General features: G+C 43.3%; 1 protein-coding gene across 5 annotated transcripts in view; it reads right to left on the reverse strand.

Annotated features, from left to right (window-relative positions):
• Nucleotides 1-1,140: 1,140 nt before the first annotated feature.
• LOC120032856 (nuclear factor 1-like) overlaps nucleotides 1,141-18,550 on the reverse strand; it is a 59,964-nt gene continuing 42,554 nt past the window's right edge. For 2 of the 5 annotated variants that reach the window (XM_038979062.1, XM_038979063.1), the window contains 2 exons: nucleotides 9,613-10,144; nucleotides 1,141-2,021 (listed from right to left, as the gene is read on the reverse strand). In XM_038979062.1, the coding sequence (XP_038834990.1) occupies nucleotides 1,675-2,021; nucleotides 9,613-10,144 (879 nt within the window). In that variant the 3' untranslated portion in view covers nucleotides 1,141-1,674. Of the gene's footprint in view, nucleotides 2,022-8,718; nucleotides 9,122-9,612; nucleotides 10,145-10,985; nucleotides 11,735-18,550 lie in introns of those variants that run through there. The other 3 variants (XM_038979066.1, XM_038979064.1, XM_038979067.1) reach the window with 3 other exon arrangements.

Genomic DNA, 18,550 nt, shown 5'->3' on the forward strand with positions numbered 1-18,550 from the left:
CTAGTGTCCTAGATCTGTGTCCAAACTGATTTGAGGCGTACTCTCTTCCACAGACTTACTCTCTGCCAAATGATGATTCTCTGCCGTTTGCTCTGTTGTGGTGCTTTGCTCTTTAGCCCTAGCTAGCTACCACCCTTTCGCACGGCTTTAAACCTCTCTCCTTCTCACGGCGTAACCAACACCAAACGATGCCCTTACCAAGGTTGTCTTCTAAAGTGGATTCTGAGAAGGAAGCAAAAGGAACAAGGAGAGAAAACAGCTCCTTGGAGAAAGAGAGAGAGATTGAGAGAGAAAATATACAATTACGGCGGTAATGATACCTGAATATCAGCCAAATCACTATGATACATAATTTAGTGTATTTAAATGTAATATAATAATTAGGCCTTTGTTAAAATTCTAATCAATATGAAAGGTTAAAACAGTATTTGCTAATATTTTCACTAATTATCGCCCCTTGTCTATAATAACACACCTTGATTGAATGAACAGCTTCCACAGAATATATGAAGGTCAGAGAATTTATCAAAACAAAGGAAAACTAACGACAGTAAAATCTCCCGATTAACAACACCAAAATAAAGAGGCAAAATAAAACCTTTTCTTTCAGGATTTTTTTTCACCTACATTTTTCATTCCCGAAATTGTTGTTCAGGAACCTTTTTTTGCCACTGACAAACAGTTCAGTCGGTCCATGGTGCTAATGAGCCTTTGAGAGGGCATTCATCTGAACCGCCAAGAAGAATATAAACAAAAGGGGGACAACATAAAGAAAAGAAAGAAAGAAAAGAAAGAGAGGATCAGAAGGACGGAGGTTGGCAAGGATAGTGTGTGAACATTTGGCATCTTCCACAGAGAGCAGCTAAGCTACATGGTGCCAGAAACCAACCGCCACCGACGACACCACTAGTATTCCTCTCACTTCTCACCACTAGACATCCCCCCCAATCCTCCCTCCCCGAATTAAGACGACACTCATCACGAGTCTTCATTCCTTCATCCACAAATAAAAAGCGGATTTTTTTTCTTTCGTTTTCTCTCTTTTCGTTCAGTAAAAACTGGAGGCCGACCGTTATGTTTTTTTTCCGGGTCCGACACCGATTCAGATTTTTTGGTGGACAATACTTACCAATACTGATATATCTGTCAATATACTGTTTTATTGAAAGGAAATGTAAAAGTTCTCATTAATTGCCATCCAAAACAGCAATTATCAAAGAAATATGCTTCAAATGTTGATTTGTAACATTGTGACAATAATGACACATCCTGAGAATGCCAGCGAGTCTTCAGATGAGCCTTAGATTCCCTTTTCTTAATCCTACTTATTGAATATCAGTTATTGTGGAATTATTGGCCAATATCGATATATAGCGTCAAAAGGCCCTTATCAGCTGATAATACTGGTGAAACAATATATATCGGTCGGGCTCTAAAACCAGAATATGTTCTATTGTTTTTCTGATTTGCAACAAAAGAAATGTGTGATAATATCCACTGTGGATCTGATTCTGTATTGTGTAGCATCACCATAGAAAACCTAATGTTATAGTAGCTAGCAGTGTTAGCCTTAGCCAAGCTGTGTGAGTAGCTAGCTAAGCGGCAGTATTGGGGAACAGGGGGACTGCCAAAGATGAACCCGCTGAATAGGCCATGTTCCCTGGCTTAACACCCTCAACATGCTCTCTGGCTGGGACTGAGGCTGGACTGGCCTGGAGCTCTGCTCTCCACTCTCCACTCAGTTAGTATCCCTCCATTCCCTCCTTCTGTCTCAGAGGGACTGAGCCTGGACTGGCCTGGAGCTCTGCTCTCCACTCTCCACTCAGTCAGTATCCCTCCATTCCCTCCTTCTGTCTCAGAGGGACTGAGCCTGGACTGGCCTGGAGCTCTGCTCTCCACTCTCCACTCAGTCAGTATCCCTCCATTCCCTCCTTCTGTCTCAGAGGTCGAGGGAACCCTTCTGTGCGGGTATATGGTTTTGGGGACTGGACACATTTCATGCTTGACTCTGGTACAAAAGCCTGAAAAGAGACCAGGCACTGAGAAGACGCATTATTAATACAGACCATAACGATACCACCCTCTCACTCTGTTTGTTTACTCTCTTTCTTTCGATTACCTCTCCATTTTCTCTTTCTCATTCTTTTACTTCTCTCTTTCTCATTGTTTCTCACTATTTCATTCTCTCAATTAGGACTACCTCTTTTTCTCTTTATCATTTTCTCTCGTTCTCTCCCTCTTGTTCTCTCTCTCCCTCTCTCTCTCTTACTCAGTATTTTTCCAAATAAAACCCAAAAGGGCCTAGTCAGCGGAAGAGAATAATGCTTAGGTAAGTAGCAAGCCTACTACACCCATTTGAATTTAACAATCGTTAATTTGTTCAAACCTAATAATGTGTTCACCTAAAAATGCCTGACCAGTCGCCATCAGCCAGTAACTACAATACTGTACAAACACACTGTCTGTTTCTGTGAATGATAGAACCACATTCATAGTAATTCTATTGCAAATTGACTAACTCTCATTATTTCTATAGTACATAACCCGAAAAATGTATATATTCATAAAGTGAAAATATCTATGAATTTAAAGTGAATGTAAGTCTATTTATAGTTTTAAAATGTGGGAAATCTATTATCCAGCTCCCGTTCCCAGAGAAAGCAGATTTATGTAACCTCAACGTTGAGGAAATATAAATTACAATACTAACAAGGTAACCAACTGTATCCATAACTCACAATGATACATGTTTTATTAGACTGTGAATAGCACACCAATGAAAAGGTAAGTGGGTATTTAGTAACGTAGAAAACATGTGCAGGCATTTATTCTCAGACACGGACTGAAATAAGATCCGTCTTTTCCTTTTGTGAATTTGTAGAACATTTTGGGGCCAGAAAAGCTGTCGGTCCGCCGTTGATTCTGAGCGGATTAACAGGGAAAGTGGGTTTCAAAACAAACCGTATCCAGGGAATAAAGAAGGCTGTTTTGAGTTCTTTTTTCAAAACAAATGCCCTTCTCAATTTCTCTAAACACTCTAAATGTCTTTGGACTTGTGAGAGAGAGCGAGAGAGAGAAAGAAAGGGAGAGTAATTATAAAGAAAGGAGATAAGAACAGAGGAATGGCCAAACTGGTTAAAAAAACGGCTTCGTTTGTCTCTCAGTTCCGTCATGATTCCGGAGCCCCCGATTTCACTGGAATAATGTGTTTACCAGCCAGACATCTCCAACACTCTAACTCCTCACTCACTCACACACACACACTCCATCACACAACGACAGGGAAGCGGGTATCTAGGTAGACAGAGATGTTTTTTTCCTCCGATCCGGACAAAGAGAAGGAGGCTTATGATCGTTATGTAAAACCCAAAGAGCCCAAATTCTGTTTCTAGAACAAAGAGAAGCCGTGAAGGGAACCGCATGCCTACAGAGCAATAGCAAACAAAATATTATACTGGTCAGTCATTTAACAGGGGAGACCAACCAAAATCCAATGTTAATGGGACACCTAAAATACAAATCAAAGGAACACCAAAACCCAACATTAACAGAAGAACAAAAGCCAACGTTATCGGGACACCAAAACACAACTTTGACTTTGAGTGAAAAGCAAATGTTGACTCAACACAGTCATTCCAAGTCTGGAGTCTCTGTAATTATGTCCTGTTGGGTTAATGGAGTCCGGGTTCCTGCCGACCGTGTTGGCCTGGTTTATGTCTGTCACACTCAGCCAGCAAGGGGTTGTGTGTCTTAGCGACGGCGGCTTTTGGCTGGCCCGGTTCTGTTAGTGGACCTCCAGAAACACACACTTTATTCCAAAGATGAGAACGCTCTCTGTTAAACAGCGAGGTGTCTTCCTCTCTTCACCGTCCTCTGCTCAGACTCTACTTTCGTATTGGTGTTGGTGTGACAGCATGTCCCTACTGTCCTGCAGACATGGCTCTCTATTCATCCGGCATGACCAGCTGAAGACAACACAGGGCCTCAGTCAGTCAGCGGTGGATTGAGGGCGCTCATTGGCCAACCAGCTCTGCATTGGAAGACTGCTTCTACTTCTACTTCTATTGCCACTGAACACAATAGATCTCCTCAACGGCAATGAGGCCGTCTCACTCCCCCTTCTCTGTCCTCCCTTATCTCCCTTATTTTGTCCCTTCTCTGTCCTCCCTTATTTTGTCCCTTCTCTGTCCTCCCTTATCTCCCTTATTTTGTCCCTTCTCTGTCCTCCCTTATCTCCCTTATTTTGTCCCTTCTCTGTCCTCCCTTATCTCCCTTATTTTGTCCCTTCTCTGTCCTCCCTTATCTCCCTTATTTTGTCCCTTCTCGCCTCGTATTTTTGATGTCATGAAACACCAATAAAACCAGACGGTACTTAGCATACTTCACCAATGCCGACCTAAACACTTGCCCCTCCTGATGTCATTCATACAAGACGCGATGGGTTGGTCAGGGATCCAGGAAGTAATTAACAACAGATTATCTTCATGGGAAAAATAACAAGGAGAACGGAGAACTGGCGGGAACCGAACGGAACCGCAGGAACCTGGTGAATCAATCAACTGGCTGGGTTGGGTTTTGGACCTCGTCAAAACTTTAACACGTCCAGGATCGTTCATCAAGTCTAGCCACAGAACTGAGCTGTCAGGAAGAGGAGAGACGCACACTAACACACACAGACACACACTAACACACACAGACACACACTAACACACAAAGACGAACACACTTTTCCCATCTCAGAAACACAAACTTTTCCCTTCATAAATCAAACATTTTGAGCGTTTGGGCATTTTTGATGAGACCAAATACCGCTTTTTATTTGAGAATCGTTCCTGTGGTCAGTTTTGGAAACGGACGGAGAGAACGAGGAATCAATGTAGGGAGGGAGAGTTACAGATTTTCTGGGGTTTTCTCACACTGCCGTCCAAGCCATTATTACTATGATCCTGGACGGGACAGAGTGATGTCTGATGTCTGGCACCAGACAACACACACACACACACACACTCTCTTCCCGTCCAAGCCATTACTACTATGATCCTGGACGGGACAGAGTGATGTCTGAGGTCTGGCACCAGACAACACACACACACACACACACACACACACACACACACACACACACACACACACACACACACACACACACACACACACACACACACACACACACACACACACACACACACACACACACACACACACTCTTCCCGTCCAAGGCATTACTACTATCCGTACGGAGCAGTGTCTGCTGTCTGGTACCATGTGCTTCACAACCACACTCACAGGGAGAGGTCATGACAAAGAAAATGGCAACGCTTTCACTTTTCACACCTCCTTCAGAGTGACTTCAAATGTATTGTGGTGCTGCGCTTTGAATTGGAAACGCATTGGAAACATCTTTTCATAATCATACAGCTCTTATAGTCGGAGAAAAAGATATTGAGATATGGTTCCAAAGTATGACTGGCACGCTAACGAGAACACATACTGGAACTGACACACGGTCTCCTTGAATAAAAGGTGTTTTCCAACCGCATAGAAATCAGTCTTGAAAAGACCGTTTAAATTCAAACAGATCAACCTTGAAAAACATCTAGGTTACATGAGGAGGAGCTATAGGATGACGATCCATTGATCTGAAATTCATTGTGTGTGTGTGTGTGTGTGTGTGTGTGTGTGTGTGTGTGTATGTGTGTGTGTGTGTGTGTGTGTGTGTGTGTGTGTGTGTGTGTGTGTGTGTGTGTGTGTGTGTGTGTGTGTGTGTGTGTGTGTGTGTAAGAGAGAGAGTGTGTGTGTGTGTGTGTGTGTGTGTGTGTGTGTGTGTGTGTGTGTGTGTGTGTGTGTGTGTGTGTGTGTGTGAGAGAATGTGTGTGAGAGAATGTGTGTGTGTGTGTGTGTGTGTGTGTGTGTGTGTGTGTGTGTGTGTGTGTGTGTGTGTGTGTGTGTGTGTGTGTGTGTGTGTGTGTGTGTGAGAGAATGTGTGTGAGAGAATGGGTGTGTGTGTGTGTGTGTGTGTGTGTGTGTGTGTGTGTGTGTGTGTGTGTGTGTGTGTGTGTGTGTGTGTGTGTGTGAGAGAGAGAGAATGTGTGTGAGAGAATGTGTGTGTGTGTGTGTGTGTGTGTGTGTGTGTGTGTGTGTGTGTGTGTGTGTGTGTGTGAATGTGTGTGTGTGTGTGTGTGTGTGTCTCTGTATGTCTAAGTCACAGACAGGGTGCAGTGTTGGCAGACTTTTATCACTTCCGGGCCAAGCGATCGCCTGATACGCTCACTAATAAAATACTACAAATAATGTACCACAGACAGAGCCCCTTGTCTGCAGTACTCTTCTCTCCTCTATTCCCTCCTCCGACCATGTCAATCGCATTGCTTGTTTAGCCGTCCGATTTCTGGTTGGTTCTACCACAGCAGTTTGTAACGCAGAGGGAAGGTGGCTTTATTGTGGTGCTAGTGAATAGGGAGCGTTGGTTTGTTTTGCTATACAGTCAGTGTTGCTCGTAACAGAACAGCACAAGAGCTGGCTGGCTGTGCTGAGAGAAAGAGGAGAGAACACTCGACATGGCGATGCAGCTCAGAGCAGAGTTTCACCGTGGTCGCGTTTTTCCGCCCTTATTTCTTTCTTTCCGCCGTAAACAAAACACAAGACGTTGTTGTCGACGTCTTCCCACACCAACGGGGCTGTGGCTCGATCTGGCTGCCAACCCAGAACAGAACAATCAGAAAACGCAAGCCCTCTTCTCTCGCCCGCCTTTTCTCTCTCTCTGTCTCTCTACTGATGTAAACAAAGGGAGATCGAGGGAAGCAGGCTACCTCTGTGAGAAAAGGACAATGAGGGGATGTTTAAGGAGACAAAACAAGGTGTTGGGGTGAGACAGGAAGAGAGACGTACAGGCCTAAAGACTCGCGCTAACAATAAACAAACAAATAAGCATGTCTCCTCATTCAGGGCACAAATACACAGACATACACTGTCACACAAAACACACTCAATACACACACAAACACACTAAGTACAGTACAGTATAGTAAATGGAAGTGGAAAGGTAAGTGTGTCGACCAGAAAGTAGCCACACTAACATACACACACACTCTCCTCAAACAACCACAGTAACTACAGTTAAGTACAATCAATGTATTTATAGTAGAGGATAAACTCCCTACTGCAGTAACTACAGTACAGCTTATTCAACAGTAAATGAAAGGTAAATGTAGAGGAGAACCTAACTAGGTAGGCCCCAGCCTCGGCCCCCAGGGCAGATTGGCACGAGTTGTCCCCCCCCCCCCCCCATAATATCCCAGTATCCCTGTAGTCTCTCACAGTCACACCAGGAGCGGAGGCCTGAGCCCTTCCAGGCCCTTTGGAGGTAGATAAAGCACCGGGGCAACACTGGATTAGCCAGATAAGATAAGAGCACACTGCAGGCTCACATTATGAACGGGCACTGGGCTGGGCAGCCCCGAGCCGTTTAATGCAAACAGAGCCAGCCAGCAAGCGGAGAAATGTGTGTGTGTGTGTGTGTGTGTGTGTGTCCACACTGTACCCATGACCACATAACGACGAGAGGAAATGGACCAAAAGTTGGTTAGAATAACACTAGAAATGGTGGTCTAATTCACCAATAGCACGTCTGTATCAACATTTATATTTCCAACAATAGTCTGTGAATCATGATTAATTGTAGAAAAATATGTATTGTGGGGAAATTATTTTAGCCTACTTTTCCTTTCCAACAGAAGCAAGACATCAACTCTACATTATTAATTGATAAATACAACTTTTGTTTCTCTAATAAAATAGTCATTAAAAAGCAACAATCGATCCTTTTAAAATATATTTGAAATTAAAGACAATAAAATCTAAATTATAAAAAATATATACAGAATGGCATCCTCTTTAATTCCCACTCAACATGGTCCCCTAGTACCTAGTGGGTTTACTGTAGCTAGCTGCATACAGAGGCCATCAGAGTGAGAGACTGTCCGTCCAGGGTTTGGCTGGGGAAGTGAGAGACGGTGTTGGCCCAGGCCGAGGAGTGTGTATGCCCGGCTGAGGAGTGTGTGTACGCTGCCTCGGCGGAGAAAGAGTTTGGCTAGGTGTGTGTGTGTGTCTGCGTCCATGTATGTGGATTGCAGGCAGCGTTGAGTTGTGTGTGTGTGTGTTTGTCAAAGTGTGTGTCCATGTGCAATGTTAATTAGCTACTAGTGTGTGTGCAGTCAATGAATGGCAGGGGGTAGTGTGAAGTGGAGTTTTTGGCTGTGTGTGTGTGTGGCGGCTGCGACAGTGTTTGGCCGTGTGTAAGGAAGCTATGATAGAGCCAGTGTTTTGGCCGTGTGTGTGTGTGTGTGTGTGTGTGTGTGTGTGTGTGTGTGTGTGTGTGTGTGTGTGTGTGTGTGTGTGTGTGTGTGTGTGTGTGTGTGTGTGTGTGGCTGGACAACTAAGGCGATGTTTCTGTGTTTATGCACGATGGTGGCTGAGATACAACAATGTTTGGCCGTATTCAACGGTATCTCAGTTGGTCTTTGGCCGTGTCTGTCTGTGTGTGTGTGTGTGTGTGTGTGTGTGTGTGTGTGTGTGTGTGTGTGTGTGTGTGTGTGTGTGTGTGTGTGTGTGTGTGTGTGTGTGTGTGTCGTGGCTCTAACAGTAGTGTGTGTGTGTGTGTGTCTGTCTGTCTGTGTGTGTCTGTGTCTGTGTGTGTGTGTGTGTGTGTGTGTGTGTGTGTGTGTGTGTGTGTGTGTGTGTGTGTGTGTGTGTGTGTGTGTGTGTGTGTGTGTGTGTGTGTGTGTGTGCGACAGCGACTGATACTATGTTTGGCTGTATGTACGAGTGCGTGTGTGTGCAATGGCGACTGAAACGGTGTTAGGCTTTGTGTGTGTGCAGCCTAGACTATGTTAGGCTTTGTGTGTGTGCGGCGTTGACTGTGTGTGTGTGTGTGTTTCTATACGGCGGTGGCGGCGGTGGCTGAGACGGTGTTTGGCAGCCAGGCTCGGTGCGGTGCTGGCGCTCATCAGGCAGACGGAGAAGAGGAGGCAGCTTGCGGCCTGAGAGGACATGCACACACCGCTCACAACATCCTGGTCCCAGGCCAACCCCAGAGAATCCCAGCAGCAACCAACGGGCCTTCCTAAATACACACACACACACACGCTACCCTCTCGTAAACACACCCTTTCACTCACATGCACACAATCCCTGTCTCATCAATGCAAAATACATGCTCATATACACACTAGCAAAATAGCTCACACTCTCACACACAGAAACACATCCTCCCTCTTCCGTGGATGCTGACTAAATCGCTCTTTCACACACACTAAATCACAACACACTCACATCATTCTCTGTCACATTGCCACTGGAATCTACATTATTAAATTGCATTCAGGTGAAATTAAATGATCATGTAATATGTTTTGCTTTATATTTCGTTATTTGTTTATAATCTCTGTTAAATCCCTTCTATTTGTACAACACAAATACATTTGCAAGTAAAGAAAAATAAACTGGTTTAAATAAACATAAAAAAATGACAGCTGTGTGTTTATCTGTCAGACTGTATGTATGAGAGAGAGAGAGGAGGGTGCGTGTATCCACTAACAAACACAGATGACTGACCTGGTGCCTGGACGAAGTAGGCCAGGTAGAGATCCAGCTCTTTGACGGAGACACCGATGTGATGCGGCTGGACACACAGGCCGTGGTTGGAGCACTGGGGCGACTTGGCCAGCCGCTCTCCGTCCGTGCTCTCCAGTGGGCTGCCCTTGAACAGGATGACCATCACCAGGTCCAGCCTCCACACCTTGTCGGCCTGGCGCAGGCAGTCGATCCTCCTGATCTTACCCTTCTGGTCGGGGTTGGAGAGGACGCAGCAGGGGGCTTTCTTCCCGGTGATGGTGAGGACAAAGTCCTCCCGGAACTCTGGCCGGATGTCCTTGCGGAGCTTGGCGAGGAGCCTCGACGCCCATTTCTGTTTGATCTCGGATTTTTCTCCCAGCAGTTCATCTTTGACTGCACGCTCTTCCTCCTTGGACATCTTCTTCTCGTGCTTCTTGAAGTACTTGCGCTTGCGGGCCTGCAGGTTGAACCATGTGTAGGAGAAGGCTCGGACGTGGGGCAGCAGGGCCTCGATGAACGGGTGGAATTCATCCTGGTGGTGGTGGGGGGGGTGGAAACAGGGGGAGGAGGAGGGGGAGAAATGAGGGGGGGAGGAGAAGGCGGGGGAGAGGGGGAGCGGGGGAGAGGGGAAGAGAGAGGAGAGGCAGTTAGCACCGGCACGCAGCATTGAGGAGCAGCAGCTCCCGCTCTGTGGGAGCGGAGGGAGAGAATGAACGAGAGAGAGGTGCTGGGGGGGAGAGAGAGAGAGAGAGAGAGGTAGAGAGAGAGAGAGAGAGAGGGAGAGAGAGAGAGAAAGAGAGGAACCAGACGCACACAGGCTACACACACAAACATTAAAACAAACAAACAACAGTATACTGATAGAGGAGGCAAACTATCTAATATTATCTACCAGTAATATCTAATAAAAAAACACTGTTGACAATATTTTGATGTGCTGATTTTCATGCCATTAACGCGCACATAACAGGCATGTCATTGTGTAGAGCTACAATCCTTATAATACACCAATAAATGGCTTCAAAAAATGACTCAAATAAAAGCGTTATTCAAACAGAGCAGGAAATTCAACTTTGCATCAAGTTAAAATCCATGTAACACAAAGGACAGGATAGAATACCAACACAAGAACACAATAAATAGTCTCTTCAGAAATACCCTCATACCTGCTTAGTCTGCTAACACAATAACTCAAATAATAATAACTCAAGTTCTGAATAAAACATCACTGCCAGTCCTCAATAAAAATCATGCATATGAATGATCTTTGCCAAAAACTCTGAATTCACGTCAATACTGAAATTCTATCAACAACAAAACAGTCATCACAAAACAGAAGGGGAAAAATAGAAAAATAAAACCTTGGTAGTTACCATTTCGCTGTCTCATGATAAATTCACTGCGCCAGACAAAACAGTATTACCAGTTCGATACTGGTTTACTGAGTCAATACACAACAACTTCCGCAACTACAGTATGTTACAAATTACAAAACAAATGAAGAAGAAAGGCAGGAGGGGAAAAAAACGGAGGAAAGCTGCAGAAATTGTCCAATAAATGCAAGAAGAAGAAAAACAAAGTCAAGAATGAAGGAGAGGCAAAGGAGGGGGTGAGGATGGTGTAGTACCAGCACAGAAACACAGGAGGTACTGTGGCAGAAGAGATGCTAAACCAGGTGGTGTTCAACAACACCGGAGAGAGAGAGAGAGGGTGGAGGGAAAGTTAAAAAGTGAATTACAAAACAACAACAAAGGTTGTATGCGTGTAATAAAATATGATACAATTTAAATAAAGCAATGAGATGAGTTTAAAAATGTTAAATGAAATCGCTTCTTTGTTCGCTTTCAAAAAAGGAAAAACATTTTGGGGGCCAAAAACAAAACAAAAATGCTTTGGCAAAGCAGTAGTATGGTGGTACTGGTTCAGATCTGTAGGCTAAGTAAGACTCACGGATAGAGAGAGAAACTGAGAGTCGGAAGAAGAGAGGGAGGGGGGAGCAGGACGGAGGAGAAGAAGAGAAAAAAAACAAGAGGACTCGAATCAATGTTGGAAGAGTGTACGACCGCTGGCAAACCCGGGCTGCAGTCTTCTTTCTTTTCCCCCCTCTTTCTCTCCAACTGTCTCTCTCTTTCTCTCTGTTCCTCTCCACTTTCCTTCTCTAACCATTGACTGAGTCTGTGCCAACGCGCACAAGGCCCACCTACTTGGCACAGAGAGCTGCTCAGCCTCAGCCAATACGCACGCTCCGAGCGACTGAAAGGGAGGGAAGACAGAGATATGGCAAAGAGGAGGGAGGGAGGAGGGGGAGGTTAGGTTGGTGGCTTGTGGTGGAGAGAGTGGAGAGAGATAAAGAGCGAGGGAGCGCGCAAGAGAGAGAGAGAGAGAGGGAGGGAGCGAGCGAGCGGGAGGGAAGGATGAAGGGAGGGAGAGGGGGATTGTGTGTGGAGCAGACAGAAGGCATGTCATTAGCCAAATAGACAAGTCCAATCTAGTGGAAAGGCAAAGTCCAGTGGATATTCATTTTACATGCACCAATCCAGACAGCACTCCACCTACCCGCCCCCCTCCCTCATCCATCCTGCGTCTTCCATCACCAGCATGGTCACCACCATCTCATCAAACCAGCACGATCTCTCTGGTTGTCTCCCAACTGGCACCCTCTATTCCCTATATAGTGCACTACTTTTGACCAGAGCCCTATGGTCCCCGGGCAAAAGTAGTGCAGTGAACAGGGAATAGGGTGCCATTTGGGACGCAGACACCCTCTCCCAGTGCACCCGCCCAGAGCCAATCCTTCCCTCCCCTCTCTCCCCCTCTTTCTCTCTCTCCTCCGCTCTCTGCTCGCGTTTCACCACCTTGGCACAGGATGCCATGAGAAAGAGCAGCCCCAAAATCCCACTAGACCCTCAAACCAAGCAGCTGCTCCTGGATTTACCACACAAACAAAGAGAGCGAGAGGGGGAAAAGAGGAGAAGAACAACCATTCCGTTCCCCCCTTCTTCCCCCCCAAAAAAATCCATCCATCCATCCTCTATCCAACAACACTCTGTTTTAAATCACTCTCTCGCATTTGTTCCAAACTGGACCTTTTTCTATTCGTTCGCTCACATTCATTCCAATTCCAAAATGGCCCTTTTTCTATTCGTTCGCTCACATTCATTCCAATTCCAAAATGGCCCTTTTTCTATTCGTTCGCTCACATTCATTCCAATTCCAAAATGGCCCTTTTTAGCAGCCGCGTGCTTGACAACAGTGTGTTCAACACACATTAAAGGTTTCTGTTACAAATGTAGAGAGCATTCCAATGAGAGGGGTTCAGTCAGTGGACAATGGAAACTTGGGAACCGAACCGGTCCGCTACGGACTGTACCGTATCTCTGTAAATGTAAATGCAGCCTATACGCTGTTTACGAATGCAGGGCATGCAGATATGGGAGACCTTACAAAGGATCTGTTCACTGCAAGTCACAAAGGTATATCGCCTGTCTGTGCCTCCGAAAATACACATCGCCCCTTTCTTTGTAATATAAAAACATGACATTTTTATTGTTTTATTTTCATACTCCAACATGTAACGTTGGACGTAATGCATTTCCCTCCAGTGACATACAGGACATATGAAACATCAGGCAGGTTGAACAGCAGGGAGTTGGCGACTGACTGCATCACCCTGGCTACCACTTTACTTGCTCTCATTGGCTGTCTGACCCTAGTGAGGAAGGAAGTAGTGTACCCACTATGGGACAAGTGTCCAGGAAATAGGACATTTAGGTTCCACAAGGGATATAATTCATATATATACTGTATATACAGCCTTTCTGAGGGGAAAACAAAGAGGATAATTATGCTAAATATAACACTCACAGCCATCCCATGATGGTATAATTGTTCACACACACAAAATCACAAATCTAAGTGATGTGAAAAAAATAAGTAAATTCGGGCCAGGAGGAAATTACAGAGATTGTGTCAAAAATGGGCAAAATGGGAGCATCATGTAGGTCCTCTGGCATGGAAGCAGAACTATTTGATTCCGGCCCGATGGCCACTCTCTGAACACCCCTACAAAGACCAAGAATCCTCTGGTTCCAGCCCAGGGCCATCAGATCTACACAGCCATCTAGCCCAGCTTGCTCTCTCTGCCTCTGCCTGACAGCGAAGCCACGGCCTGGCTAGCCGGGTGTCTGGCTGCATTGTGCTGGATGGTGGTACTGAGCAAAGACCCAATCTGGACAGGCTGGGCTGGACGGGCACTGGTTGACGAACATGCTAATACATAGGCGGGCACCGAATGTGGGAAGGAGAGACAACACAGTGACTCTGTGGGCACAAAATGTGGGGCAGAGCACCAAATGTGGGGAAGAGAAGTTACAGAGAGAGGAATTTGGGAGAAATAACAAGATGAGAGGAGAGAGAGAGAGAGATAGAGAGATAGAGAGAAAGAGAGAGATGGCGAGAGAATAAGGAACGAGAGAGGTGTGTCTACTAAGATTCTTGTTTAAAAATGATCAGAGGGGATCCATACCATCTCTTAACTGAGCATTAAGCGTATTGTATAATACAAAGTGATGGGGAGAGATGGCTACTTTGCAACCCATAATAGGCTACTATTGCCACAAGTATCGATATTGTCATAAATATCACAAGTATCATATCATGCTGCAACCACAACCAGACTGGAACAAAAACAAACAGAAAATATCATCAAGTAAATGAATGAAAGCTCTCTATGGTTCTGCATAATATAAGATAGCACAAGATTCTATTTTTACACTATTCATGCAAAATATTCTATCACAGACTGGCCATAACATTTCCATAAATCTGATGAACCAAAGTAAAGATGGTTCAAGCAAGCTCACATTTGTAATATATATATATACATTTCTGTGAATCAATCGACATGACGTCAACACTGATTTGATTTGACTATTTTGTGTCTGAGATTTATTTGATAAAATCCAAAATACCTCAATAAAGCCACGCATTTAACAGCTGAAGCTTTCGTTCCCAGATTATTTTAAATGATGCCTATTATACAGCGCCGGACCACTGCAGATAGGAATAAACACGACCTACATGTGTTTAATATAATTAGCCAAATGCAGAACTTGTATTATTTTGGCCAGGACACCAGTCTGTGGCACCCTACCATTTATTATGTGGCAGTTCATATAATTTTTCAAAACGTATTTCTTGCTTTTAAATAGGAGAGACATGCCTAGTTATAGTGGATATGTTGGATGCATTTGGCCATTACATGCGCTCGCTCGGCAGGCGGTCGGTGAGTGTGTGTCTGTCGCCAACGGCCGCCTGCCATGGGCCTCTTGCCGCGGGCCAGCGGTATATTTACTGGTATCTCCTGTTCTGCAATCGTGTTTTGGGGTTTTTTGAGAGAGAGAGAGCTCATCTTATCTCCGCGTTCCACTCTCTCTTTCTCTAAACGGTGACCTTTGTTCGCGAGGCTGCACAGAGACAATCTCCAGCTCTCTCCTGCGCTTTCGTTTCCCACAAACGAAAAAGAGTGAAGAGAGAGAGAGATGGGGTGAAAAACGAGTGTTTGGAACTGGGAAAGCCGCCTATAGTTTTACCAATGAGTGTATATATGAATGGACAAAGCCATCGATTTTACACAGAAACCGCGGGGAAATCCTTGGAGTTGTATACAGAGTAAAAAAACTGCCAAAAAGGCAGACAAAGGGAAAAGAACGAGAACGTTACCCGAGGCATTATGGTGTGTCACACACAGTTCCATTGTTGCATTTTTATTTCTAATTGCTTATATAGAATCCGCAACGACCCTGTCATATAGTCCTACCAGCAAAACACGTTTATATAGCCTATAGGCCAACATTTAATAGGCCAGTAGGCCTATTGAGGATATCAGAAGGCCTCTGCACAAACTGAGTGGATGGCACTCACACATGAGAAATAGGAAAAACCTAACATTCCATATGAGGGAATTCAAAGCCTTCTCTCTAAGTTTGATACTATTGAATTATAAATTAATTTAAGGTCTACAACACGTTTTCTACTTCATATCTAATCTAGAAGTGACATAGAAGTGATATTGAATAGAATGCTTTCCTTTGTAGGCCTGAACCAATTAGGCATTAAATTAAGCCGAAAAGTAGCACTAGCAGTCCAGTAAAACACACAAACAAGTCCCCATTAAATTAACGCTATAAAGGCAAGTACTAGAAATAAACCTTTAAATGTAGATAGTCTGCCTAAACATTCAAATAGCCTATCTCTTTATCTTGAAAGGAACACGTAGCCTACTGGCGAAGCCTGCCAAAATGAGTCTCTTTCTTTCAATAGCCAAGGACTGAGCAGGTAGCCTAACGTTGGATGAAAACAGCACTCAGCACAAATGTAGGCTATATTTGCATTGCCAAGATTTACAACCGGCAGAAAATAAAAAATAAAAGCGTTGCCGAGGGGGAAAATAACTGCTTGCTGTGGGGACCAGTAAATTGTAATCTCTTCCAGAAAACATGTTCTGCTATAGCCGCTTTCTGTGTTTCTGTAGAACCACTTTAGACTACCGCGGCCTCTCTGAACTTCTCTCCTCTCGTGTTATATCTGACTCACATCATATAGACTGTTAAAACAGGAACAAACCTCCTCTCGTGTTATATCTGACTCACATCATATAGACTGTTAAAATAGGAACAAACCTCCTCTCGTGTTATATCTGACTCACATCATATAGACTGTTAAAATAGGAACAAACTTCCTCTCGTGTTATATTTGACTCACATCATATAGACTGTTAAAATAGGAACAAACCTCCTCTCGTGTTATATCTGACTCACATCATATAGACTGTTAAAACAGGAACAAACCTCCTCTCGTGTTATATCTGACTCACATCATATAGACTGTTAAAATAGGAACAAACCTCCTCTCGTGTTATATTTGACTCACATCATATAGACTGTTAAAATAGGAACAAACCTCCTCTCGTGTTATATTTGACTCACATCATATAGACTGTTAAAATAGGAACAAACCTCCTCTCGTGTTATATTTGACTCACATCATATAGACTGTTAAAATAGGAACAAACCTCCTCTCGTGTTATATTTGACTCACATCATATAGACTGTTAAAATAGGAACAAACCTCCTCTCGTGTTATATCTGACTCACATCATATAGACTGTTAAAATAGGAACAAACCTCCTCTCGTGTTATATTTGGCTCACATCATATAGACTGTTAAAATAGGAACAAACCTCCTCGCACTTCATCTCAGTAAAAACAGATCCAAGTGGCGGGAAACTCCGCGTTAGGCGCGAGGCTCAACCAAAAGCAGCAACACTTGCAGCCAAATAGGTCAGCTTTTTCTCACACGAAAATTGAACATTTTACTATTCATAAACATAAATATACCCTGTGTGTGTTATCTGTAGAGCCAATGTTATACTACATATAATTTTGCTTCCAGGTTTTTACTCTGAATAGGCCCATCTGCAGACCTACATGGGCTTAATTATAATGGTTTGTAACAATTTTAACTATCAACCCCATATAATAACCCAAATGATAAAGATTGACTAGAAATAATTTTTCGGAATAAGATGAATAAAGAAATAGTCTATTTTCATACATTATCTGTAGGTTATGTGTGCCTACGGATGCAGCCTATTTGTAAATTACTGGAATCTTCTGTTTTGTTCTAGAATGGTCTTAAAGGAGTAGAGACGCATCATGTAATAACATCAAAATAATCCAACATAGATAAATGAACCATGAATATACCCCAATAATATATTCAATGTTTCTTTACTGCTTGAAATGACTAAATAAATACATTATATTTTGAGATTTAGATTTAACAACTGATACGTGCAACTAATACACAAACGTCATCATTTCTTGTACATGCTTTGACATTTCATTTTAACCTGATTGCCATCTCTGTTGAGCAATTCCATTTCACTCCTTGCCACTCTTGTCATTTACCAAAGACAGGAGTGGAACGTCAGCTAAAAAAGACGTGTAGATCCGAAATCAAATGATCAAGTTGATTAAATGATGTTTCATTTTCGTGCTCTTCACCTTATAGCCTGAATCAATACGAAGGTACATTTACTCAGAAACATGCTTCTGCTTTACTGGACAATAGTGCAATCCTCTATTTCTACTATTGGCCAATTTTGGTAAATTAAGTTATAAACAATAAAATGCAATATAAAAGCTTATTCATTAATTTTCTAAAATAGTAAAAAAAAAAAAAAAGAGAGAGCAATTAAGTTGAATTTAAATTTATTGTTGAGACAGTTTGGTAACCTGAACGTTTTTCCTGTAAATAACATAGGCCTTTTATGTGGTTTAGCAGTTGAGAGTATAGGGCAAAATTATATTTTCTTCTAAAATACCAAATGTACAGTAGAAAAAACGAATTAACCACCAATATATTTGTATAAGCTAATTATAATATTTTCGATGCAAAAATACATCTGGGGATAATATAATTATGTTTCTTTACTCAAATGCCTTGCTCAAACATAGTCATATCATGCAGAACATATGATCAGTTATAAAAACACTTCCATTGATATTCACATATCACTGCTTCTATAGTCATGTTTCTTATTTTTCATAGGAAAAGTTCTAGAAATGCATTTTAGGGATGCAATACAAATAACACAATTCACCTCTCGTGTCGTTGGACTAGATTCTTATTTCCGTGTTAGGCCTACTTATAAATAGGGATATGATGTAAAAAAAAAAAAAAGTATGTCTGAGGTCAAGTTGTGGAAGGAAATCGAATTAGTTCAAAAATGCGATTGGAACGTATGAATACTTCATTCTATTTTAGCATAAGGTTCATTCAAGATGGTGAAGCAATGACTGGTGAGTGACACCGAGTACCGGAGAACTGCACGTATTCTCTTGCTCTTCCCATAAAACACAAAGTCACTGGAGAG

This window comes from Salvelinus namaycush, chromosome 39 (genome assembly GCF_016432855.1).
Source record: "Salvelinus namaycush isolate Seneca chromosome 39, SaNama_1.0, whole genome shotgun sequence".
Taxonomy (NCBI): domain Eukaryota; kingdom Metazoa; phylum Chordata; class Actinopteri; order Salmoniformes; family Salmonidae; genus Salvelinus; species Salvelinus namaycush.